Below are 27,636 nucleotides of genomic sequence, written 5' to 3' on the forward strand. Positions count from 1 at the left end.
AAGACAAATTCCTTGCATATTCAATCATACTTGGCCAATAAAGAATTCTATTCTATTCTGTTCTGTTCTATTCTATTTGTACATAATGACTTATGGTTTAGTGTGCAAACTATAATCTAGTCAAAAAGGTTGGTTAATTAAAACACAAAGTGTGAGTCCAGCCTCAGAGTCATCTGCACCCAGTTCTATAAGGTGGAAAGAGAATTGGTAATAGATAAAACATGTCAACAACTTTAAGTAGGTAATAACTAAAGCAGCAGCTTTCCTTCAATATAAACAATGCATGCTATCTTCTTTCCTAGAAGATACATTGATAGTTCTCTTCATATAGGATACTCTGACCGACTGACTTATTAAATTTATATGCCACCAATCTCGTCTTCCATTACAATTTGGAAGTTTAAGGATGGCTGTCCATGGCTGCCCACCCATTTAAGGATGGTTCCCTCTGGAACCAGATTTCATTGCCACTTGCTTCACTTGCTCAAACATCCAGCTTGCTATTTTTTCCATACTTCCGTATTTTGAAATATGTGCACCACAGTGAACGGTTTACAGTACATCTGAATGCAGTGTAAAATAGATAAGTAAATAAGTTTAGCTCACACAGCAACCCTTTTTTTCAATCTCCACCCAACATGGCACTTATTGTTTCCCCTATCTAATTATTCTTCTCCAACTTTTTAGCCTTTCCACTTTTACTCTCCATCCTCAACATATTAAATTGGAGAGGTAAACTGAAGAATTCACATCATGTTTGGAAACCACTCTGTTAACTGCTACACTGGCAGGGCCCCCCAAACTTGTCAACTTTAAGACTTGTGAACTTCAACTCCTGGAATTCTCCAGCCAGCTGGTGTGGCTGGAAAATTCTGGGAGCTGGAAATCCACAAGACTTAAAGTTGACAAGTTTGAAGACCTCTGTACTACAGGGAGGTAAATCCTCTCTCCTGACTTCTCCTCTTACTCCTACAGCAGTTACTCTTTATTTTTGGTTTGAGTTACCTCCCTAAAGGGACCTATCAGACTAAACACCACTAAACAAAGTATACACTGAAAACTATGTTACAACCCCCCCACCCAGACATTAGCATTAAATTTAAAACAGCCCAGCACCATTAAAATATTTACCATACTTCAGAATAAACGGCATGATTCTGACACACAGGTAGGTGCTTTGTTCGAGGCAAAGCAAACCCCGGCAAGCACAAATCTTTTGGAAAGTCATAACAACTGGCTTGGAAACATTAATTTCAATCACATGGGAATGGTCCATAAAGGTTGTGATGAAGGAAAGTCATTTTACAGGAGATTAAATTTACGAAGGTATTTTTAGATGGAAGTTTCAGTAACAAAATTCTGTAATAAATTCCATAAAATTACGTAATAAATAAATAAATAAATAAATAAATAAATAAATAAATAAATAAATAAAAAATTGGTAATAAAATTCTGCCCTGAGTCCACAAGGAGAAGGGCAGACTATAAATCTAATCAATCTAACAAATCAGTAATGAAACATCCGAGAGTAAAGGACCAAGAACTCAGAGGTCTCTGACATTATTTCACAATCCCAATCAGTTTACCTACCAGATGAAGTTTTGAGGATTGTTCCACAGTTCTGGCAGAAGTGAACAAAGGGAAAACACCATTTACACAAATTGAAGTTTTATTTATGAGGTCTATTGTTAGCAATGTTAGAGATACAGTATTGAGTGGGCGCCCAGTAAATCTAACACAAGTTACATGCTAGTCATTGCTATATGTTAATGATTATGATGTCCTGCTTGGCAGGGGTTGGACTAGATGACCTACCAGGTTCCTTCCAACTCTGTTAATCTATCTATGGGAATGGAATAGAGTAGAGTAGAGAAGAGTAGAATATACCTCTGAACTTTTTCTGTTAGGAATTGTTAAAAACAATACTCAAAAATATTAAGTACTGTATTTAATTTTACACATAGGAACAGCGGCAATAATTATTTACGTGCAACCCAGAGTTGATCCCCATACATCTTTGGAGAAGGAAATTATCAAAAAAATCTATGATTGTCCTGAGATGGACAGATTAACAATGGAACGGAATGGTCAAAAAGATTCTGAATATCATAATATTTGGACTAAATGGTACGAATGGATTAAAAAAAGGAAGACCAACAAGGAAAAACAATGTAATATATATACAAATTAACATTAATACCAATGTATATATACATATGTAGATCTGCTTGGAAATGTTAAGATACGAAAATGTGAAAATCAATAAAAATTATTGCAATTTTTTTTAGAATAAATTGGACACACAAGGAATTTGTCTTTGGTGTATATGCTCTCAGGGTACAAAAGGAGAATAAAATTTATTTATTTATTATTATAAAATACATTCATCATGAATAAAAAGATACAACTTAGTGATAGTCATGGTTTCTAATAAGTTATCAAAACTTTCAAGGAAACAAATAAAAACAATATGCTAGTTGAAAGATGCAAGCAACATGAATAATAAATGAAATGAAATCCCCATTTATATTATATTGTGTTATATTATATTATTTTTAAATTTTTATTTGATTTTTATGCGGCCCTTCTCTTTAGACTCAGGGCGGCTTACAACATGGTAGCAATAGCACTTTTTAACAGAGCCAGCATATTATATTATATTACAGTATATTATATTATTATATTATATTATATTGTTATTATTTCTATGCTGCCCAACTCCCTAGGGACTCAGGGCGGCTCACAACAAAAATTTGTGAATTTACCTAGGAGTGTAAAATCCCATACTAAGCGGGATTTATTCCTTCAGTTTTTAAGCTACGCTTTCAATCTTTCAGGATGCCCTCCCCACTTCTTCTGAGCTCATCCTCTGGTTTCACGCAGAACTACACCGCTTCCTGGTTTTACAGCCGGCCGCGAAGGATCGACTCCGCTCCTTTGTGCTCCGAGCTCCGGGTTTCTCCGATCGCTCTTTCCGGCCGGGCTCCGCCCCGCGGCTCCGGTTTCAGCCGCTGCTACAGGGACCCCCAAGATGGAAACGCAGGGGCTGCCTGCCGCCGCGGAGGCGGCCCAGCCCGAGCCCGCCGCCCAACAACATGGCGCCGGTGCGGACGACGGCGCTGCCCCCTCAGGGCCTGTCCGCCGACCTCCTCAGCCTCGCGATTCGGCGGCGGGGGCCTGGGGCGTGGACGTGACATTCCCGGTGCTGCTGCTCCTTGAAGGGAAGCCGCCGGAGCCGCCTCAGCAGCTGCCTCCGCCGCCGCCCCCGCCGCTGCCTCCGCCGGGACCGGCTAACTCGGGCAGCGGGCCCGCCTTGTCCCTGCCGGCCGGAGGCCCCGGGCAGCCGCCGGAAAGCGACGCTTTGCTGCTGGTGCTTAACTTGGTGCGGGGCGGAGCCTCAGGGAGCCCCTCGCGAGGAGGCTCCTCTCAGGATTCCCCGCCGGCGGCGCAGCGGCAGCGTGCGGAGGGCAAGCCGGGCGGAGAAGGCCAGGCCTCGGCGCCGCTGCCGCTGCTCTCGGATGGCGTCTCGTCGCAAGAGGAAGGCGGCGGGCAGGGGAATTCCTCCTTTTCGGGCACGCTGACCATCAACAACCAGAGCCTGCTGGTGCGCTTCGAAAATGGGACGCTCAGCTTCGGAGGACTGGCGCCGGCAGCCACCCCGCTGCCCGCTCCGGCTCAGCCCAGCAGCAGCGACGACGCTCAAAACCCGGCTGCCTCTTCGCGGGCTCCGGCGGCTTCCTGCCCTCGTGCCGAGACCTTTTCCCGCAAGCAGCTCCTGCGGCTGCATCAACTGTCGGCGCGCGGAGGGAGCCCAACCGGCGCCGGGCAGGAGGCGGGCGGAGAGACCGCGGCCTCAGCAATAGCGGCGGCTCCCTCGGTTGGCTCAGGCCGGGCGGCGCGTCCCTTCAGCTGCCCGATCCCCGGCTGCTCCTGGGCTTTCGCCACGGCCTACAAACTGCGGCGCCACCTGCATTCCCACGACAAGGCGCGGCCCTTCGCCTGCTCGGCGCCGGGCTGCACGAAGCGCTTCACCACCATCTACAACCTTCGGGCTCACGGCAGGGCTCACGAGGAAGAAGCCAGGCTCAAGTGCGAGGCTTGCGGGCAGCGCTTCTCCAGCGCCTCCCGGCTCGGGGCGCATCAGCGGCGGAGCCACCTGGAGCCGGACCGGCCTTACCGTTGCGAGTATCCAGGTAAATTCTGGTCAGCGACTCGGACTCTTGGTTGGTTTGGGCAAAACTGCTCATGGGTGGCGTTTCTGCCAATGATTGGGGAGAAAGGGAAGACTGTTTTATTTAGTTTTTTATTAAAATAATAAAAAGTATTTATTTTATTTTAATAAATTATTTATTTATTGGATTTATAAGCTGCCCCCCTCCGAGGACTAAATAATAATATTTATTATTATTATTATTATTATTATTATTATTATTATTATTATTATGTCCTGGGGGGCGCATATAAATCCAATAAATAAATAAATATTTTATTAAAATAAAAAAATACTTTTTATTATTTTAATAAAAAAGCAAAATAAAATAGCCTTCCCTTTCCCCTCAATAATAATAATAATAATAATAATAATAATAATAATAATAATAATAATATTTAGTCCTCGGAGGGAGCAACATATAAATCCAATAAATAAATTACTAAATATACTAAATAATAAATATATTAAATATATTAAATAATAAACTACAAAATAATAATATTTGTGGTGGGTGGGGCATGTTTTTTTGGATTGTTATATGTGTTGGGACTGGTCTAGGCATTATGTGAATTTCAGTGTATGGGTATCCTGTGTATATACGTACAATGACAATAATATATATATTTGTTAATAAAAGTTCATTAATTTTCAAATCTTTTCTTTAAAATAATAGTTACAATGGTTTGGAGCAATTCTACAACCATATATAGTTCTATTTTTGCTTTAAAGGTAAACAAATTACACTTAAATCTTTTTTTTAAATTACAAATACATTTATATTTACATATCATGATCCTTTTTTAAAGCTATTATTTTTCTTTTTTCTATGTTCAACCCCATTGATACCATTGTTCCCAAATCTTATAATAATCTGAATCTTTTTGGCCCTGAGGAAAACTATTTTAAATAGGACTGTAGTCTAGTTACTGACAGATTTTCCAGTTTGGCAAAATGTGTGTGTTCCAGGTAATGTCAAAAACAAAAATGCTCCTTGATGCCATACTTTGTTGTAAAATAGCAAATCAGGATCATTGTATTGCAGATTTCAATGTGTTACTATAATTAATATATAATATAAAATTAACAATCTGTGATAAAGAACTCTGGTGGCACAGTGGTTAGAGTGCAGTAGTGCATGCTACTTCTGCTGACTGCAATTTTGGCAGTTCAAAACCCACCAGGTTTACTCAGCCTTCCAAGATGGGTAAAATGAGGACTCAGATTGTTGGGGGCAATATTGCTGATTCTAAACTGTTAAGAGAGGGCTGTAAAGCAGGGGTCTCCAACCGCCGGTCCGCGGACCGGGCCCGGGCCGTTGGGGGTTTTCAGCCGGTCCGCGGCGCCAGGGCCCCCTCGGCCTTTCCGCGCTGCCCACCGCCCGCCCGATTTGCCCCCTCTGCTCCTCTGCCACCTCCTGCCTTTCACCGCAGCTCCTCCCGCACCCGGAACGCACGCCCTGCCCGCCTCACATTTGCCGAGAGGACTTTCGCCCCGGGCTCTCAGCAAGGGGGCTGCATGAGAGGCGGGGCCGGCGGAAGGTGATATTCAATGTCGGGGGCGCACGGGCGGTTTTGCGCGCGCTCCCTATCTCCCTGCTAGCCCACTCGGAATACTGTATTCAAAATAAGAAAAGCCTTCGCCGGCAAAGGCTTTTCTTATTTTGAATACGTATTCCGAGTGGGCTAGCAGGGAGATAGGGAGCGCGCGCAAAACCGCCCGTGCGCCCCCGACATTGAATATCACCTTCCGCCGGCCCCGCCTCTCATGCAAACCCCCTTGCTGAGAGCCCGGGGCGAAAGTCCTCTCGGCAAATGTGAGGCGGGCAGGGCGTGCGCGCGTCACCGCTGAGAAGAACGGAGAGAGAACGAGAGTGAGTGAAAGCAACAGACAGCAAGATAGAGAGAAAGTGAGAAAGAGAGAGTGAGAGAAAGGGGGGGGAGAGAAAGAGATAGCAAGAGAGAGAGAACAAGAGAGAGAAAGAGCGTGAGAAACAAAACAAGAGAGAAAGAGTGAGAGAGAGAGAAAGCAAAAGAGACAGAAAGAAAACAAGAGAGAGAAAGTGAGAAGAAGAGAGAGAAAGAGGGGGAGAGAGAGAGAAAGAGAGAGGGGGGAGAGAGAGAAAGAGAGGGAGAAAGAGAGGGAAAGGGGGGAGAGATAGCAAGAGAGGGAGAGAGAAAGAGAGAGGGAAAGGGGGAGAGAGGGGGGAGAGAAAGAGGAGATAAAGGAAGAGGAGAGAGAGAAAGGAAGAGAAAGAAAGAAAGAGGGATAGAAAGAGAGAGAGTGAGAGATGCTCAGTGAGCCTTTCTTTGAAGTTGCCTTTCTTTCTTTCTTTCTTTCTTTCTTTCTTTCTTTCTTTCTTTCTTTCTTTCTTTCTTGCTCTTTTTCTTTCTCTCTTTTACCTTTCCTTCCTCTATTTCTTTTCTTTCTCCTTCCTACCTTCTTCCCTCCCTCCCTCCAGTCCTTCCTCTCTTACTCTCCCCTTTCATAAGTTTCCTTGCTTCCTTCCTCTGTTCCTGTCCCTTCCCTCTTTCCTTCTTTCTTCCTTCCTTCCTTCCTTTCCTCCCTTCCTTTCCTCCCTCCATTTCTTGCTTTCCTTTTCCTTCCTCCCTTCTTTCCTCCCTCATTCCCTTCTTTCACTCCTTCCTCTCTTACTCTCCCCTTTCACACCTTTCTTTGCTTCTTTGCACCCTTCTTCTGTTCCTGTACCTTCCCTCTTTCCTTCCTTCCTTCCCACCCTCCGTCCATTCATTCACCCATTCCTCTCTTGATCGCCCCTTTTACGGCGCCGCTGACAGCTAGCTCCCCCCCCCCACCGGGCCATGGAAAACTGGTCTAGCTGAAAGCCGGTCCCTGGTGCAAAAAAGGTTGGGGACCTCTGCTGTAAAGCACTGCAAAGTGGTATACTGTATAAGTCTAAGTGCTATTGCTACATGAAGCAGAGCCTATTCTCCTGGTTGACAGCTTTTACTATCAGCAATATACAGTATAAGTCTAAATGTTGTTGCTAAATGCTATTGCTATTTAAACATTTTAAAAAATTGAAATTAAAAAGAGAAAGGTTAGGAAATGAACCCTTAAAAGTGTTAGAAGTATACACTTATTGAACTTTAATCCATAGTTGAGCACAGGTAGTCTTTGAGTTATGACAGCAGCCAGGACCATTGGTAAGTGATGTAGTAGTAAAGGATGATGTCCTGTGATTGCATCGCTTAGCGACCAGCAGTTCTGGTTGTCATTGTAACCCTAGGGCCTGCAAGTGCTTAAGCAGGATGATTTTAAGATCATGTGAATTTATTATTCTTTGCAATTTTTGTTGCAAAACTAATTTTTAGTTTAACATTATATAGCAGTGATAGTGAACCTATAGCATGGGTGCCACAGGTGGCACGCGGAGCCATATCTGCTGGCACATGAGCTATTGCCCTCGCTCAGCTCCAATGGGCATGTGTGTTTTGGCCAACTGATTTTTGGCTGGCACAGAGGCTCTGGGAGGATGTTTTTGGCCTCCAGGGGGGTGGGGGAGGGTGATTTTACCCTCCCCCATCTCCAGTGAAGCCTGTGGAGCCCAGGGAGGTTGAAGGATGAGCCATTGGGCCTACTAGAATTGGGAAAACATGCCATTTCTGGCCTCCAGTGGGGGGCCCGTGGGGGGGGGGGAAGCTGTTTTCGCCCTCACCAGGCATTGAATTATGGGTGTGGGTACTTGCCCATATGCGATAGCGTGCACCCATGCTCTTTTGGCACCCGAGGGAAAAAAGGTTTGCCATCACTGTTATATAGGTTATCAGGAGGAACATCTAATGGGAATTGGTTAAAAAAATTGGCATCCTTTCTCATTGTAGTTCTCTGCAAATACTGGATCTCATCTTCTATTATTTCTAGATACCTTGGCCATATTATGATAAAATGGAAGTCAAATAATAGATTATTATGTTGTAGAGCAGAAGAAGTCTGCTGGTATTCTATTTTCAAAAACTTAGCTGGAAGATATAGAAATTGAACATGAAAACATTTTTATTGGCTTTTAGCAGCATATGGTGTCTGGCAATAATCTGCTTTTGAAAATTATGTTTTTATTTATTTGTAATGTATTTTTTTGAACTATTGAAGCTGTTTGTTTTATTCATTTTTGCTTTCCTGTGGAACATGGTTAACTGTTCTTTTTCCCCCTCCAGGTTGTGAGAGGACCTTCATAACAGTGAGTGCATTATTTTCTCATAATCGCGTCCACTTCAGGGAACAAGAATTGTTTTCCTGCTCCTTCCCAGGCTGTAACAAGCAATATGACAAAGCTTGCCGACTGAAAATCCACATGAGAAGTCACACAGGTGTGAACAAGGGTACTGTTAAAGTGTGCATTTGGTTGGATTAAAGAACAATTATGTTGATTGGATGTATGCTATCCTTAAAAACTGATCATCTGTTTATAGGCAAGGGTTTAATTGTATCTTGTAAAGAATTTGTAAAGATAAAATCATCAATGAAGAGCAGCTAATGAAAACTAATACTAATAAGATTACGATTTTTTGAAAAGAAGTGTGCTAGTTTTTGTATCTGAAATTTTTGTATACCTTTTTATTCCTCCCCCACCCCCACCCAGGAGAAAGACCTTTCATTTGTGACTTTGAAGGCTGTGGTTGGTCCTTCACTAGTATGTCTAAGCTATTAAGACATAAAAGGTAAATATTCCAACGGATTATACTGAAAATCATTGCCATACACATATTGTATACAAAATTTTAGAGAACCTGCAGTTTAAGTTACAGAACCTATAAGTTCAGTAATTGAAAATGAACTTGAATTGTTCCTAACATAAATAGACTTTTTTTAAGTTGAGTGAAGGCAGTCTGCTTAATTAAAACATTTTTTGGGTTAAGTCTAATAATAGGCTTTACAAATTTATCAGACTTCAATCTATTGATATATGATTTTCTGAGTTCTGTGTATAAAGTGCTTGATGTTAACATCAGTTTAATTACTTTTGTAGGAAACATGAAGATGACAGGAGATTCACATGCTCTGTAGAAGGTTGTGGAAAATCTTTTACAAGAGCAGAACATTTGAAAGGCCATAGTATAACTCATCTTGGTACAAAACCATTTGAATGCCCTGTGGAAGGTATTACTCAAACACTTGGTTCTATTTCTGCATAGATTGATAATATGTATAAAAGCCCAAATTAGAAGGATTGCTACTGAATCCCATGATAGGGAAGAAAATATGTTCAAATTAGAACATAATTGTGAAGAATGGGCTAAATAAATTTTTCTTTTAAAAACATGCCTCAATTTAAAAAAAAAAAATTAGTTATAGAAATCCACCAGTAAAAAAATAAAATTGGAGAGTATGCAGGATGTAGATTTAAATTCTGTATTATATTGAAAGCTTCTACTGCCTAGATAAATAAAACCATAGTCGAATAGTGCGGTTTTTTTAGTTAATTTGGTTCTCACAAGATTTTGAAGCTGATATCACATTTGTTCTAAGATTTTTAAGATCACCTTTCAAAGGTGGTCAGTATTTTTCTATCACTGTCAGTATAACTCTTTGCTTAGTTCTATCTTATTGCTCCTCTCTAAGGATGTGACAGTACAGCAATCAATTCAAAATGTTTTTCTCCCCTTAGCAGTTTCTTAGCTTTGTCACCTTTCTGGGGCTTTATAAATCATTGAAAATTGAAAGAAAAAACATATAAGGAATAAAAACACTGAGGCCTAGGAGTAAGGGATTGTGAGAAATTGTGCTGCCTACCATCTGATAGGAAACTTTTTAAATAGATGTTTAAATCTATAAGTAAATATATTCATATGATTCAGTTGTTGTATATTTCAGGTTGTTGTGCAAAGTTCTCAGCACGCAGTAGTCTGTATATTCATTCCAAAAAACACCTTCAAGATGTGGACTCATTGAAGATGCGTTGCCCAGTATCCAGTTGTAGCAAATTATTCAATTCAAAACATAGTATGAAAACACATATGGTCAAGCAACACAACTTTAGTGCAGGTATGATTTGCTACCTTAGAAGACTTGAGTTATCTGGGGATTTGAATAATGCATAGAAAGTGTTATATCTAAGATCTTGCAAAAAGAAAAGACTTCTTCATTCAAAAACTAATTATTTGGGTCCGTATAACTTTTGTTATTTTGTAAATGCTTGATATATGTATAAACATTAAAAATAATGTTTACTATTGATTAGCTTAGCAGATTGTTCAAAATTGAAGAGTGAGTTACCCAAGGATGAGTAAGTGCTCCTCTTTGATTATTTAAAGAGACATGAATTTTAAAAAGATTGTATTGTTTGGTGAAATATTATGTGTGCACTTTCATAGGCAGACAGGTAATGATGATTATGTCTGGAGATTCTCAGTTATCTGGGTTGTGGTTGTCCCAAAGGTGCCTTTTCAAGAGGCAACTGGACTTACTTGTTTTTCTTTGAAGACATTTCACTTCTCTTCCAAAAAGCTTCTTGAGCTCTGACTGGATGGAAGGGAATGGAAGGATTTACATTCCTTGCAGATGGACCAGCTGTCTGCAAGGAATATAAATCTTTCTATTCCCCCTATCCTGTCAGAGCTGAAGAAGATTCTTCGTTGAGAAGCAAAATATCTTCAAAGAAAAACCTGAAAGTCCAGTTGCCTCTTGAAAAAAGCATTTTTGGGCAAAAGTGATTATGTCATTTTGTTCAATCGGAGCAAGAAGTTGATATATTAAGAGAAACATAAAAATGAATGGAAATTAAATGGGTCACTTAAGCATCGGCAGTGAAACAACTGTTTGTTTTGGGTATTGCTCAAAGGTTTTCTCAGTTGATACTACTGCAGATACTTTCTTTATTATTTAAAATGACTTTCAAATAATTCATGTAGAAATTCTAGTATTCAATGTGACTTGCTTTTCTGTTTGGTTCAGCAAAGATTAGCAAACTGAGAATGACAGAAGCACTGTTGCATTTTGCCCTAAGATGTCTGTCTAGCAAAAAGCAGATTCAGGAGGGGTGGGGCTTGTGCCATAATGCTGCACAGATCTGCTCTTTTATATGTAGTGAGATATTATAACACCCGTACTTAAGGATGGAGCTTACACCATAATGCCTCCCTTCACACCTTCAGTAAATACTGCTGGCACTGCTAGTTCTGTGAAAATCACACTTCGTACCCTCCATTTTGCTGGGGATTGCATAGCATATTATTAAGTTCTGAATATGTGCTAGCAGGAAGTAGAGATTATCTGAAATCCTAACAAAATTACATTACCAAGGCATAGTAGCATTGAGTTCTGGCACTGCAGGTAGTCCTCGACACTGAAAAAAAGTGGCTTAGGACCATTTTTCACACTTATGACCATTGCAGCATCTCCATGGTTACATGATTTACATTTTGATTCTTGCAGTGTTTTAGAGGCATGTGATCCCCCTTTGCAACCTTCTGACAAGCAAAGTCAGTGTGGAAACCAGATTAATTTAACAACCATGTTACTAATTTAAGAATTGCAATGATTCACTTAACAAACATGGTGAGAAAAGTCATAAAATGGGGGCAAAACTCATTTAACAATTTTTTCATTTAACAATGTAAATTTTGGGCTCAATTGTGGTCATAATTTGATAAATACAATACTGTTTTCGTCTAAATTTAAAGAAGGTAATGTTGGCTGCTTTGATAGAAAAAGGGGAAATTCTTGGAATGAGGAAATATAGCCAAATTGGAGGAAGGAGACAAGATTTGTAGGATACCTATCATACTAACTAGGTAATCTTATAAACATGCTTTGTTTTGTTTCAGATCTATTAAATCAGATGGAAACCATTGGTTCCCTCACACCTAGCAACGAACTTGCTAATTCAGGACAAAGTGACCTCAGCAATGTAGATCTGGTGTCCCTTTTTTCTAGTGTATCTGGGAACTCCTCTGCAATTTCAGCTGATATGGCTCTGATAAACTCTGGAATCCTTACTATAGATGTTGCTTCAGTAGGCTCCACGCTTGGAGGCAGTCTGTCTGTCAATAGCAATTCCCTTGCCCAGACAGTTGATCCACTGATTTTGGTGGCTAGTAGTGACATTCCACACAGCCTGGATAGCTCTCTTTTATTGGGAACCACCACCACCGTTTTACAGCAAAGCACTTTAAATTTGGATGAAGTACAGACGGTCAATGCAGAAGCCTTAGGCTCATTAGCATCTTCGTCAGCGCGAAGTTCCAGTCAAGACTTGCCTGGTTTGACTTCCGGCAATAACCTGTCAATAGACACAGCCACTTTATCCCCTTCCAGCAGCCTTGGTGGAAACAATGCAGCTGAATTATTAGCTCCAAATAAAGCAGAGCAAACTTTGCTTCCTAGCCTGGATGTTGTGGAGCAACAAGAAGGCAGCAAAGTGGTCACTCAATATGTGTTCTCCAATCCTTCAGGAAGTTACAGTGCACAAAAAGAAACTGATCTAAGCACGGTGACTGGCAGCTCTATTCTGGTATGCAATAACTCTTTAAGTAACTAATTTTTATTAGTATTGTGGTTTTGAGGATGTTGTCATTGTGTATCATCCTCTACCAGATCAAAAAAGGTTATGGAATGTCTGCCCCGAGTAAAGTCAATGTAAGTGACATAAATTGTTTCTGCCTATGAGGGATTCAATGCTTTTACATTTTGTGCATCATATTAAATGAAAGAGGATAGTCTTTTTCTAGCAGAAACTTAGAACTAAAGTTTAGTTTTACAGTGGTACCTCTACTTAAGAACGTAATTCGTTCCGTGACCAGATTCTTAAGTAGAAACGTTCTTAAGTAGAAACAATTTTTCTCATAGGAATCAATGTAAAAGCAAATAATGCATGCAAACCCATTAGGAAAGAAATAAAAGCTCAGAATTTGGGTGGGAGAAGGAGGAGGAAGAAGAGGAGGAGGACAGTCGCTGCCAAAGGAAGGTGAGGTGAGCGCCCCCTTTTGCCCAGACGCTCCGGGAGGCAACCTCACACCGGGTGTATGGGAGGCAGCACGAGGGAGTCACCACAGCGAAGTGGTTTATTCCCTCTCCAAGCGCCCAGAGAAAGGAAAATGCTCCGTTCGCTCTGGACTGCCAAAGCCTCCTTACGTGCCACCAAAAGGCTCCTCTGGCAGCCCAGAAAAGCCCGAGATGGCTGGGATTGAAGGAGGAATGGCAGGAAACTCGCCGGGCCTTTGTGCCGCTCTCAAATTTCCTGGGAATTTTTTCCAGTCTCGGGTTTTATCTAGAAAAGTTCTTAAGTAGAGGCGTCCTTAGGTAGAGGTACCACTGTATTTACTTCCTTCTCAAACCATTGTAAATATTTAAAACTAGGTAGTGTTTTGGGATTGAGTGACATAGTATAGTGATTATATTGTACATATACAGCATAAAGTATACTGTATTTCACACTTACAGAAAAGACATTTCTTAAAATTTTGTCCTTGTTAGACTTTGTTTTCTCTCTCATGCTATTGAAATATGTCTTTGATAGCATGACTTATGTTATTGAAATACATACTGACATATATTCAGGACTGCATGCAGAGATAGCTTATACAGTAGAATGTCTCTTTTCTGTTCTGCAGGGTTTTTTTGTTGACAGATGTTGATGTTTTCCAAAGGAAGGGTAATTTATTTTATCTATGGACTTAACCATAGATGGGGTGTTGCAATGGCTCAGTGGTTAATATGCTGGGCTTGTCAGCTGGAAAGCCAACAACCCGAGTTTGAAATCCAAGCATTGTGCAACAGGGTGAGAGCCCATCTTCACCTAGCTCCTGCCCATCTAGCAGTTCAAAAATATTCAAATGCAAGTGGATAAATAGGTACCACTTTGGTGGGGAGGAAGCAGCATTCTATGACAACATGTTGGCCACGTGACTGCAGAAACATCTTCAGACAGTGCTGGATCAACAGCCTTGAAACGAAGATGAGCTCTGCCTCTAGTCGGCAACGTTTAGCACAGCAAAATAAACTGGGACTCCTTTCCTGTGGACTTAACAGGACAATTGCTACACAGAATTCAATATAAGCAAGGAAGCTGTTAGGGAATCATACATGTTATTAGGGAAAAATGGAATTCATAATGAAAAGCTGCATATCTAAGTACCTGGATTTAGTGATCTAAACAAAACTTTTTATCTCATCAGGAGAGTGGTGGGTCTGCAAGAACAGATTATCGAGCTATTCAGCTTGCCAAAAAAAGAAAACAAAAGGGAAATGGGAATGACGTAGGTGAGTATTAATTATTTCAGTATAGAGTCATACCTCGTCTTACGAACCTAATGGGTTCCAGGGGGAGGTTCGTAAGACGAAAGGTTCGTAAGACGAAACATTGTTTCCCATAGGAAACAATGTAAAGTCAATTAATCTGTGCAACCAAAAAAACCTCCCGCAAAAAAACGGCGTTCGGCGACTGCTGGGAAGCTGCGTGGCTATTTTAAAAGGTGACAGCCGGGCTGGGGGGCTTCCTAGCAACCTCCCGAACCCGGAAGTTCGGCAAAAGTTCGGGGTTCGGGAGGTTGGTGGGAAGCCCCCCAGCCCGGCTGTCACCTTTTAAAACAGCCGCGCGGCTTCCCAGCTGTCTCCGAACGCCGAACGCGGAAGTTCGGGTTCGGCGTTTGGCTTCGGGAGACAGCTGGGAAGCTGCGCGGCTGTTTTAAAAGGTGACAGCCGGCCTGGGGGGCTTCCCACCAACCTCCCGAACCCCGAACCCGGAAGTTCGGCAAAAGTTCGGGGTTCGGAGGGGGGTGCTGGGAAGCCCCCCAGCCCGGCTGTCACCTTTTAAAACAGCCGCGCGGCTTCCCAGCTGTCTCCCGAAGCCGAACGCCAAACCCGAACTTCCGCGTTCAGCGTTCGGAGACAGCTGGGAAGCCGCGCGGCTGTTTTAAAAGGTCACAGCCGGGCTGGGGGGCTTCCCAGCACACCCCGAACCCGGAAGTTCGGCAAAAGTTTGGGGTTCGGGGGGGTGCTGGGAAGCCCCCCAGCCCGGCTGTGACCTTTTAAAACAGCCGCGCGGCTTCCCAGCTGTCTCCCGAAGCCAAACGCCGAACCCGAACTTCCGCGTTTGGCGTTCGGAGACAGCTGGGAAGCCGCGCGGCTGTTTTAAAAGGTGACAGCCGGGCTGGGGGGCTTCCCAGCAACCTCCCGAACCGAACCTGGGGTTCAGAAAATTTTTGCCTCTTCTTACGAACTTTTTTCGAGTTACGAACCGGCGTTCGGGAGGCTGCTGGGAAGCCCCGCCGCCCGGCTGTCACCTTTTAAAACAGCCGCGCGGCTTCCCAGCAGTCTCCGAACGCCGGTTCGTAACTCGAAGAAAGTTCGTAAGAAGAGGCAATTTTTTTCTGAACCCCGGGTTCGTATCACGAGTTGTTCGTAAGACGAGGGGTTCGTATCTTGAGGTACCACTGTATTGTGTATACATCAAACTGGATCTAAGGATAGTATATCATCGTTAAATTTAGAACATTAAGTTGAATAGAGAGTCAGTTTGCTATACTGATGAAGGCATTAGGCTAAAAACTAGGAGACCATGACTTCTAGTTCTGCCTTATGCCCAAAACCAGCTGGGTGACTTTGTGCCAGTCGTTCTTTCTCAGTCCTAAAAGGAGGCAAGGGCAAAGAACTTCCAAAAGATCTTGCCAAGAAAACTGCAGGAACTTATTCAGGCTATTGCTAGGACTAAAAAGCTCCTCCCACCCAGCCCAGCCAGGTTAAATAATGTGGCAATTATAACTTAAATTTTTTAACATGATCTAAATCTACATTTATTAAGAAATGGCAAGCCTTTAGATGGCTGACAGTTACACCAATTTTGAAGCTCCTATTGGAACATTTATCTTGGCTGTAAAGGACATTTTTTAGTTTCGTGAGATACGTTTCATCTGCAGCATATAAATATATACTAGATCTTGAAGTTGAAACAATTAAGCAACTCTTGATTAGCACAATATTACCTATCATACCCCTGAAAAACACCATTAAACACATTCATGCACAACAAACTACTTGCTGAAATATATACTGAACCACTATTTACAGCGTGATTTTGGGGATTGGGAGTGCTATAGACTACATTATTTAGAATTCTTGCTCAGAACAACTCATACTCTCTCCTGTATATATGTGTATAATTTTAACAAGAGTTTTTACATAATGAAAAGATAAAGCAAGAGAAAAAGTATAGTAGAAAAAATGATAACAACTATACAGCAAAAGAAAAAGAAAGTTAAAGAGCCACTTCCAGTCTTCTTTATGGCTATTACAAGGGAGCCGAGAATAATATTTGATGACCTGCACACGCTCTGGCAGCTATTTCAATAGGAAGGTGGCCAGAGCCTTGTTCAGGATTGTGCCCATTCAAACTGTTTTGGCCTCTTGCTCCCTATGGTTCACAGACATGAGGCAGCTGAAAAGGAACTTCTGCTTGGGCCTTGCTGGTGTTCTGTCATCAGTTGGGAAAGAGAGGGGGAAACACATGGGCAATAAATCTGTATACCTTTATTTTGGGAAATAGGGAGGGGGGATTGGCAGTTGAGGAAGAGCAGAGTGGTTTGGAAGCTGGTTCGTGCTAGTGCACTGACATCATCAAGGCCGTTTGCACTGAGTGTGGAATTTCACCAGCCCAAACACCTCAAAACGTGGTGTGCTGGATTGGCTAGGCCTGGCAGACCCTGGGGGGGGGGGGGAAGGCTAGGGGAAACCAGGGTTTTTATTTTTGAATTGGCATGCAGGAATTTTAAATACCCCTTGACTGCTGCAATCAAGCACCTCTTAATAAAAGTATATTTTCACTTCAAATGGAATCGAGAGTTTTACTTCCCTAAGGGATCAAACTGGGGCAGGTCTGACAATCAGAGCCATGCAGAGCAACTTTATGTTTAACTGATAAATAAAATTGCCTGGATCTGGATCAGTTGGATGCCAAGCCTGGTTCAAGTCCTATGGAGATGCCCAGGGAACAGGCTTAGCCCATTATCTGGGCCAGTTTTACCTTGTTGGACCGGAGGAAGTGGGCAGGGTCCTTCCTTTGTGCTCTAAATACCTGTGAGCTAGATCCATGTCCCTCCTGGCTGCTCATGTGGGTGGCTGGAGTAATGATTAATTCATCCTTGATGGAAGGGAGGTGGTGTTTACAGCTTTTAAATAGGCACTAGTGTACCCTCTGTCGTGTACCAGAAGCCATTAATGTGCCCCACCATTGTGGACAATTTTCATCCAATCTTCCACCTTCCTTTTTTAGGGAAGATGGCTTAGAAGATGGTGGAGTTTCAATTCCAGAGGATATTGGTTGAAATTGATTGTCTGGCTCTTTTTAGTCAGGTTTCAGACCTTGATACAAGACAGAAACAGCACTGTTTGCATTTTTAGATTAGATAATTTTTATAATTCTTCCTTTCCAAGGCAAGTGAACATATAAGAGTATATATAATTGTTCCTCCTATTCTGAAAGACCTCCCAGCTCTTAGCAATAAATTTTTAGAAGATGAAAGTAACCATGGAATGAATAGTTTTGGAAATTGCCCTTTCTTCTCTTTTTGTGAACAATTTCTATGTAGCTTCAATTGTTAATATGCTTAAGAACAGTGCTTAAATTATTTGTTCCATACATGGTAAGAATGTATCTTGCATTGAAAGATGCTGAGGAGAAGTATTTTCAGATATGTCATGAAACTTAATTCAGAATGCAGCTTTATATTTACAAATGCCACCTCTTTATTTCAGACTCAACTGATTCCACTATAAGAAAAAGCAAAAATGATAAAGTTAACTGTTTTAGTCATGGAAATCGGTTATGCAACAGTATTTTGCCTAATGGAAATCTAACAGTAAGAGATTCTTCGGCTGGCACACAGTTTGTTCAAATCCAGTTGCTTCAGGTAACAATTGGCAATTTAACTTATAGAAAAATAATATGTTGTTCTCCCCCCCCCCCCGAACTTTGTAATACAATAAGTTTGTGTAGATAGCTAGATAGAGCAAGTATATTATGATTTGGTGCAGCAAACCAAATTCTGCTCAGAAAACAGTTGCAAAGTTTTAATTTCCAATGATTTTTTAAAAAATCACAGGTCTAAAATTTCCATCTTGATTTTTTAATCACATAATCAGTTTTGCTATCCTTTTGCTTCAGAAATAACTTTTTGCTATTATTTCTTTGAAGAATGCTGGTAATAAATAATAGAAAAATATAAACAGCTGTTTTTGGCAGTTGATTCAAGCACAATTTTGTGCTATTCAACTAAGTGGCTATTTCTTTACTAGTGAAGAGATGTGCTACTAAAAGTTTCCCTGGTACACTGCTGCACTAATACTACTAGAGTGTTAGAACCATGAACCAAGACATATTTCATGTCACATTAGAAATTTTGATATCCAATATTGACATTATAGGAAACGGCAAACTTAAATGGGCTGGAATGAGTCACTTTTTCATCAGAGAAGCACTTTCTATTCAGAGAAGAAAAATCATAGGTGAAATTGAGCACTGGCATTGCTAACACATGGGGTTCAAAGTTCCAAAACAGCAGACCGATACAAATTAAAATTCAAACCAAGCCAATCAGTATCACAATGATCTGAATCTTCCGTTGCAAAGGATCTTATGAGGACTTGTAGCACTTTATTAACATGGCATCATATAGATCAGGAATCTCCAACTTTGGCAGTTTTAAGCCTGAAGGACTTCAATTCCCAGAATTCCTCAAAGCTGGCTGGGAGTTGAAATCCATCAGGCTTAAAGTTGCTAAGGTTGGAGACTCCTGATATAGATTACAGGAACTGCCTAGAATGCTAAAAGTAGAAATTAAGATACCATTTGCAATACAACTTGCTTAACAACTGCTATGCTTGGTGATGTTTGAAATTACAAAAGCACTGAAAAAGTAACTTTATGAGAAGTCCTTGCACTTACGATCAGCATCCTCCGGACATAAGTTCAGGTTGCTTCAAAACCAGCATCTGAGAAGCAGAATGGAGAAGCCAATAGTAAAATCATAAGTGTCATTCGCATGAAGTTTTGCTTAACAGCCCTGTCACTTAGTGAAAGATTTACTGGTCTAAATTATTATTATTAAGTAGGGACTATAGAAACATAGAAACATAGAAGACTGACGGCAGAAAAAGACCTCATGGTCCATCTAGTCTGCCCTTATACTATTTTCTGTATTTTATCTTAGGATGGATATATGTTTATCCCAGGCATGTTTAAATTCAGTTACTGTGGATTTATCTACCACGTCTGCTGGAAGTTTGTTCCAAGGATCTACTACTCTTTCAGAAAAATAATATTTTCTCATGTTGCTTTTGATCTTTCCCTCAACTAACTTCAGATTGTGTCCCCTTGTTCTTGCGTTCACTTTCCTATTAAAAACACTTCCCTCCTGGACCTTATTTAACCCTTTAATATATTTAAATGTTTCGATCATGTCCCCCCTTTTCCTTCTGTCCTCCAGACTATACAGATTGAGTTCATTAAGTCTTTCCTGATACGTTTTATGCTTAAGACCTTCCACCATTCTTGTAGCCCGTCTTTGGACCCGTTCAATTTTGTCAATATCTTTTTGTAGGTGAGGTCTCCAGAACTGAACACAGTATTCCAAATGGGGTCTCACCAGCGCTCTATACAGCGGGATCACAATCTCCCTCTTCCTGCTTGTTATACCTCTAGCTATGCAGCCAAGCATCCTACTTGCTTTCCCTACCGCCTGACTGCACTGCTCACCCATTTTGAGACTGTCAGAAATCACTACCCCTAAATCCTTTTCTTCTGAAGTATTTGCTAACACAGAACTGCCAATACAATACTCAGATTGAGGATTCCTTTTCCCCAAGTGCATTATTTTACATTTGGAAACATTAAACTGCAGTTTCCATTGCTTTGACCATTGCTTTAATCTAGTAAAGCTAAATCATTTACCATATTACAGACGCCTCCAGGAATATCAACCCTATTGCACACTTTAGAGTCATCGGCAAATAGGCAAACCTTCCCTATCAAACCTTCCCCTATGTCACTCACAAACATATTAAAAAGAATAGGACCCAAAACAGACCCTTGTGGCACACCGCTTGTAACCTGACTCTGCTCAGAATACTCGCCATTAACAATAACTCTCTGATGTCTACGCTTCAGCCAGCTGCAAATCCATTGAACTATCCAGGGATTAAGTCCAATCTTCACTAATTTGTCTATCAGCTCTTTATGTGGAACTGTATCAAAGGCTTTGCTGAAGTCCAGGTAGGCAATATCCACGGCACCACCTTCATCCAACACCTTTGTGACATAGCCAAAGAAATCAATGAGATTAGTCTGACATGATTTGCCTTCAGTAAAGCCATGCTGATTTGGGTCCAATAAGTTTTTGTTTTTTAGGTGCTGATTTATCCTCTTTTTGAGTAGAGTCTCCATCATTTTAACTACAATTGATGTCAAGCTAACTGGCCTGTAGTTACCAGCTTCTTCTCTACTGTCCTTCTTGTGGATAGGCACAACGCTGGCCATTCTCCAATCCTCAGGAACTTCTCCTGTTAACAGGGATTGGTTAAACAAATCAGTCAGGGGGGTAGCAATGACAGATCTGAGTTCTTTAAGAACTCGGGTGGATGCCATCTGGACCCATTGCCTTATTTATCTTTAATCGTTCAAGTTCTTCTAAGACATCGGCTTCTAAGATCACTGGAGCTGAATCCGTACAGCTGGAAGCAATGCTATATCCCTCTATAGTATTATTTTGTAAGGTGTCTTGAGAAAACTGAACAGAAGTAGCTATTGAAATGGTCAGCGATCTCCTTATTCCCATTAATGGGAATAAGTGGGGGAAATGCTATAGAGAGAGCATTACTTGGAACAGTTTTTATTTTGCTCACATCAACAATCCTGAGATAATTTGGTTGTGAGATAGTAACTGACCCAAGTTACCCAGCTTATATTCACGCCTAAGGCAGGCCTAGAACTCTGGTTATAACAACAACAACAACAGAGTTGGAAGGGACCTTCAAGGTCTTCTAGTCCAATCCTCTGCTTAGGCAAGAAACCCTACACTACTTAAAAACTTCCACTGTTGGGGCATTCACAACTTCTGGAGGCAAGCTGTTCCACTGATTTTTCTGACTGTCAGGAAATTTCTCCTTACTTCTAAGTTACTTCTCTCCTTGTTTAGTTTCCACTATTGCTTCTTGTTCTACCCTCAGGTGCTTTGGAGAATAGGTTGACTCCTTTGTGTCAACCCCTGAGATACTGGAAAACTGCTATCATGTCTCCCCTGGTTCTTCTTTTCATTAAAGTAGCCATGCCCAGTTCCTGCCACTGGTTCTTAATATGTTTTAGCCACCAATCCCCTAATCATCTTTGTTGCTCTTCTCTGCACTTTTTCTAGTCTCAATATCCTTTTTTCATCATGACGACCAAAACTGAATGCAGTATTCCAAGTGTGGCCTTACCAAGGCCTTATAAAGTGGTATTAACGCTTCACGTGATCTTGATTTTATCCCTGTTAATGCAGCCTAGAACTGTGTTGGCTTTTTTTGGCAACTGCTGCACACTGCTGGCTCATATTTAAATGGTTGTTCACTAGGACTCCAAGATCCTTTTCACATTTACTGCTGTTGAGCAATGTACCACATATACTGGTTGGTAGCCCATCATTTTAATCACTACACCAAACTGGTTATGCACTTTATTTTTCATTCTGGCAATCTCAGATATAACGCCATGGATGGGTATCACCAAATGGACAACACTAAAATCAATTTGGCTATGGTTATTCTGCAAACAAAGATGGAGTGGTCTTCCTTTAACAAAATGACAATAGATTTTATTAATATGTGTGTATTAAGTCAGTGTTAGATTATATAAATTAGGCTGCCTAAGTGAAAGTGTATGGGGCTCCTAATTGAAGTTATTGAAGTGTTTTGTATATACTGTATAGGCGTTAACTGCTTCAAAACACATCCACATGTTTGTAAAGAATTACCAGTTGGTGATTGAGATGTCTCCTTTGTTGCTAGGATGATTCTCCAGGAGAAGGAGATCTACCCTTCCAGCTCAGTTCTCAATCGTCTTCCTCACACTCTCAGCTGACAGTAGATTTACCTGTTCATATTCTTCAGGTACAAAACTTTTCAGTTTCAAATTTGGATAAAATGCAGTTTCGGGTGATTTCATTATAATAAAATTAACCACTACTTTAAATTTACAATAAGATTCATTCTTTGATTGTCTTTTAAGACAAGGTAAAAGAGAAGAAAATAATAGAAACACGTTGCATGCTTTTCAGTGAGAGTTTTACCTGTTTAGAACTATGAGTAGTTTATTGCTATAAACAAAGTTAATAGATTTTGAGGACTGCCATGTTTGTGTAATCTAAGGAATGTAGTTAATTGCAAATTGTGAAATTCTGAACATTTCTTTAACATCTTGAATTAAACAGGAGCCACAGAATTCTGCTGAAGAAGATGCCAATTCTGATAATTCCCAGTTTACAGGAAGCACCATTAATCTACAAGACCTTGAATGATTGTGTTGGAAACAGAAGCATTAGAACATTCAGACACAGAAGCATCCTGAGAAATAAGAGTCTGTTCCTGCTTTTAAAGGAAAAAAGTGAACAATGGAAGCATGGCCACCAGTGCAGTGGGGATACTTGATGGTTATCGTGCAACAAAACTCTTGTTCAGTAAATTTTATTTAATAAGGCAATTGATGATCTTGATATGTTCTGTCTTAGAGTCAGGAAAAGATACATATGGTGGAATTAAGAGTCCTGCATTAGAGTGCAATGGTGATAGCCCACAATAATTTTAAGAATAATTAAGAAATAATAATTCTTAAAATAGTAGATAACAACTAAGCATAGCACTTTTTTTCTTGAAATGAATCCCTAATTAAATTTTGGGTTAAAATGAAGGAATAAGCAGAAAGACCATTTTATTTTTGCAAACTTATTTTAAAGAGATCAGAGCATTAAAACAGCATCATACTCAGGGATAGTAAAAATTGAATTAGTAGAGCAATATGATTTCTTGCTCTTGCTATCTCTAACATTTTACATTGAACTTGAGAAAGCTGCCTGGCACATGTTATTTCTTATCACTTTGGTTATGTTTACAGTAATATAAAACAGTGTTGCCAATTTGTACAAAGCCACCTTTATTACATATACCTATCATGGTGCGTTTTTAGTCAAAAATAGTTTTGCTGATTTCAGTAGAATTTACTCCCAAATTAATGTTAAGATGATGTTCTGCTTATTATTTACATACAGACAATCTGGCTGAAGAAACCGCTTACAGCTGGTATCAGTACATATAAAAGTAACCTCTTGATCAAAATGAAAAATAACATCCTTAAATATATATGCTTTTAAAACACCCATCTTTTATTATAGATAATGGAATTAATTCATGCAGACTTGTAAGAAAATACTAAGCTTTCAGCTCAGCAGAGAAATAAGATGTCAGTGTTTTACAAAATAATTTAAGTCTGGAACTTAAAACATTTTATTCATGATATGCCACATGGCATTAAAATTATACATATGTACAACTTAGTTAAAAAGTTGTGAGAACATTGTTGTTTTTTTTATACAGAGATAACCTACAAAGGAACAGTTTGAAATGTTGCTTATTTATTTACAGTTAGAAGAAAATTAAAGGTTAATTGTTTTAAATATATCAGGAGTGAGCCACAAATATCTCTAAATTGACCCTTCTTCCATCACATACTAAATTTGTATTCTTGGAACTCATGCTTAAGTAAAAGTAGCCTTTCCCTATTACCTCTGCAACATCTCTAGTGGCACTGACAAAGGAGAAGTCTGATCAACAGCTTTCTCTGGTCCTTAAACTATTAATTACTGTGCATCATGTGGGTATCTATGCTTTGGAAGACAGCAGCCTTAGGAAATAAATTTCCTAGTGTTGTTGAAATCTGAAGGGAGATTCTTGAACCTGGTATCCCTTCATACTATATACCAAGAAGATATGTCTGGAATGGCTTTGGAAATGCTATTTTCTACTGTGTTTATTAAACCATGGATAATTTCTGTCTTGGATTATTCGCAATAGATTATTCCAAATTAAGAAGGTTTACCCATAAATAGAAATATACTAATTGATGCCTGTGCCTTTTGAACTTCATTTTCAGAAGAATGTAGTTTAGAAGCATTTTATACAGATTACATTAATTCAGAATTTCATTTTGTGGATGTTTTTTAGAAAAAAAAATCTTGAGTGGGTATTTTTTATTGACTGTAAAATGTTTACCTGACTATCGTGACCTATTACTATACATTTACATTATCAAAACAAATTGTTTTTATTTCTGATATAAAACCTCTCTGTGAAAAAGTGAAGAAATTGCTTACTTTTCAAACATGTTTTTATCACCAAGGTTCAGTTTTAAAGAGAAATGGGTGCATTTTGTCCTAAACAATTGTCACCTCAAAAACTCAATGGAATAGTTCACACTCTTACTGTGATAGTGATCCTCTATAAATTGCAGTGCAAGCACATCTGTCTCTTATAAAGACACAGAAGTAGATTTAGATGAAGTGGTTGGACCATAAGAAACCTCTTCATTCCTCATACATTTTCTTTGAGCAAAAAAATCCAAAACATTTTGTGGTTTCCACAGTAGGTGTGGCCTACATTTTATTTAAAGCATGGATGGGGCAGACTCTGTTCTTTTTAACCCAAAGAGGATCTCTAACTTGGTAAGAATGTGAATTGTGTCCATTTGTTGTGGTGCTTCTGCTTTATGAGGTCTTGCTTATTGAAGAATAAGTAATTGCTTCTGTGGACAGACAACTGTGTTATTTTATGAAATTTATATATTCAGTTTTAATTCATTGTAAATTCCTAATGGCTTGAGAGCAAGCATTAGATTTATTCTGGCAAAGTCCATTGCTGGCAATGGATATTTATAATCACGGAGTTAAAAGGACTAATAAAATTAATATGTCCAGTTTCTTAATTTCAACTTTATTTTTGTTATGTACATACAATCTGCTTAATTACAAAAAAATTTGAATCCGATAATGAAGATTGGTTTTTATAAAAAAAAAAAAGGAATTTGTACTCTTCACTGGTATATTTATTTTCCTAGCTGCAAGACTTTAGTCTGTTATCACTTTGGTAGATGTTTTCTATCACTAAGTTAATTTCCTGAGGAAAAAAATGATTTTACAACTATGAAAAGATGTCATCTATTTTTACCCACTGTATGTACTATACTTAGGATAGAGTAGCTTTCTCCCCAAATTTACAGAGTGTTTGTTGAAACATTTTCTTATTAGTTTGTCATTTGCGGTATGCTTCATAATGTCTTGCACCTTTCAGCTGCTAAGTGAAGTAATAGAGCAGCTCTTCTTTTTCTTTATCGATCAGCACCTGATTCTCGTCTTCTTTCTCCTTGAGAGCGGGAGGCTCAGAACGATAGATTAATCTTCTGCCAGTCTAAAATATGATAAGAGGGACACTTAAGAACAACTCTGCACATCTTATATTGAAATAATGCAAATAAATTCAATTTGCACTAAGCATACATCAGCAAAAGGAGGCCCAACCAGACCACCTTTTTTTTCCTGAGTACAGTTTTATTCTTCCTTCCCCAAAGAGTTTTCTAGCTATGCTTCTTCCCTTCTCATTATTCCACGCAATATGAGTATAATGGAAAGAAACATTGCTTCTTCCAGCAATGAATAGTCAATACTTACTGTACTTTTTGGAGTATAACACACACACACACACACACATGGGTGAAAATCTGGAAGTGTCTTATATGGAGGTTTCAGAGGCAGAAAAAAACCCAATGAACCTGTTGCTAAAATTCACCTCTGGGAACAGCTGGTTGGGGGTATTCCGGGAGGCTGATCCACCCACCAATCAGCCTTTTTCTTATTTTCCTCCCCAAAAACTAATGCGTGTCTTATACTCCAAAAACGGTACTTTAAAATCAGTTGAATTACTATGCCATTTTTTTTCCCACTCAGCCATCTCTGTTTTAAAATTGTCCCCATTTACAGGATTGGTTTTCTTTTAATCTACTGTGGTCAATCCCAATGATTTAGAACATGAACAACTTCCTCAACTCAGTATTGTCCCCACCAATCTGTGTCTTCATTTTACTGATAAAGGGTGGAAGGCTGAGTCAACCTTGAGCTAGTCAGAATTGAACTCTTGGTAGTAAGCAGAGTTAGCCTGCAATACTGCAGGCTCTAACTACTGCACCACTAAAACTCTTATTATAAGTTGTCATAGTAATATTTATCCTTACTATTTACTGTATTTTTGGATTATAAGACGCACCTGAATATAAAACCACTTTAGGGGGGGGGGGGTTTGGGGGGGGAAGAAATAGGGGGAAAATGCTTTTGCCTTCCAGTAATTGCCAAACAGTAAGTGGCAAACAGTACAGATAGTATACACTGTTTGCTGTGTATTTCTGTGCATGTGTACCTGACCCATAGAAATAGCAAAGAATTGGAGAAATGTACATTATTAAAATGTACATATTAATGCTACTCCAAACATGACTAAGTCAGGGTTTAACTCAGCTGCCTTATCTTAATACTAAAACAGGATATTGTTAATTTCAGATTATACTTTTACAGATCTTTAAAACTGATGTGGCTTTCTGGAAACTATACATTATTCTCTATTATTTAAAAGAAGATACAATACCACCAAGCATTCTTCATTTTGTTAAGTTGTCTAGAACAATAATAAAGCAGTCTTTAAAAATAAGTCTAATAATTTGAACATTCTGTAAGTCATTACTGACCTCGCATCCAGATTCAGCAATTGATTAGCACAACAAAATAAAAATCTGCCTCTTTGCAGCTAAAGCTGCACTTTAGTTTCAATTTCATTTGCCTTACAGCCTTAGTCAGCTGAGAGTCAGGAAGCTGATAATTGCTTGGCTTAACAGCTCTGTTCTGTTTGCTTGAAGGAGGTAAATTGCTGGGAAGCAGAGGCCAAAGGGTGGGGATGTCAAAGGGTGGGTGGGGCTACATTCGATGTATAAGACCCACTCACATTTTTACCTTCTTTTACCCAAAGGCGCATCTTATACTCCGAAAAATATGTTGCTATTTACTAACCAAAAATTCCTTTGGGCTTGCAAGGTATAGTCTTAGAAACAAGGCACAAATGTAATTATTGAACCCAGTTAGACCGTATTCTTGATCATGTGGAGACATAAGGGGTCCTTGGTGCTCTCTGTTTCGCTTGTTTTCTTGCAGACATTTCATTACCCAGGTGGTATCAGTGCTAGTGATGAAGTTACATCGTTTGGGTAATGAAACATCTGCAAGAAAACAAGCAAAACAGCACCAAGGACCCCTCATTTTAACCTTGAGCTACAAATATTCTCCTTTATTGGTACTTCATGTATAGACAGTTCTGAACTGGAATTACAAAAGGCTTTGGATGGAAGAATT

At 40.0% G+C, this 27,636-nt stretch overlaps 2 protein-coding genes across 6 annotated transcripts in view; one reads left to right on the top strand and one right to left on the bottom strand.

Annotated features, from left to right (window-relative positions):
• The first annotated feature begins 2,969 nt into the window (after positions 1 to 2,969).
• ZXDC (ZXD family zinc finger C) lies at positions 2,970 to 25,163 on the top strand. 2 transcript variants are annotated; one of them, XM_070738348.1, is made up of 10 exons: positions 2,974 to 4,193; positions 8,389 to 8,541; positions 8,814 to 8,892; positions 9,201 to 9,331; positions 10,046 to 10,216; positions 11,998 to 12,683; positions 14,347 to 14,431; positions 17,921 to 18,075; positions 22,205 to 22,306; positions 22,627 to 25,163. In XM_070738348.1, exons 1-10 carry the CDS (start codon positions 3,032 to 3,034, stop codon positions 22,711 to 22,713), a joined length of 2,811 nt encoding a protein of 936 aa, XP_070594449.1. In that variant the 5' UTR covers positions 2,974 to 3,031; the 3' UTR covers positions 22,714 to 25,163. The 2 variants fall into 2 exon arrangements, with proteins under 2 accessions (XP_070594450.1, XP_070594449.1); XM_070738349.1 differs by lacking the exons at positions 22,205 to 22,306; positions 22,627 to 25,163 and adding an exon at positions 21,899 to 21,990 and having other exon boundaries at positions 2,970 to 4,193.
• Positions 23,552 to 27,636, bottom strand: part of CFAP100 (cilia and flagella associated protein 100) — a 34,700-nt gene continuing 30,615 nt past the window's right edge. For all 4 annotated transcript variants that reach the window (XM_070738353.1, XM_070738350.1, XM_070738354.1 and 1 more), the window contains one exon: positions 23,552 to 25,651. In XM_070738353.1, the coding sequence (XP_070594454.1) occupies positions 25,538 to 25,651 (114 nt within the window). In that variant the 3' untranslated portion in view covers positions 23,552 to 25,537. The remainder of the gene's footprint in view (positions 25,652 to 27,636) is intronic.

This window comes from Erythrolamprus reginae, chromosome 2 (genome assembly GCF_031021105.1).
Source record: "Erythrolamprus reginae isolate rEryReg1 chromosome 2, rEryReg1.hap1, whole genome shotgun sequence".
NCBI lineage: Eukaryota > Metazoa > Chordata > Lepidosauria > Squamata > Dipsadidae > Erythrolamprus > Erythrolamprus reginae.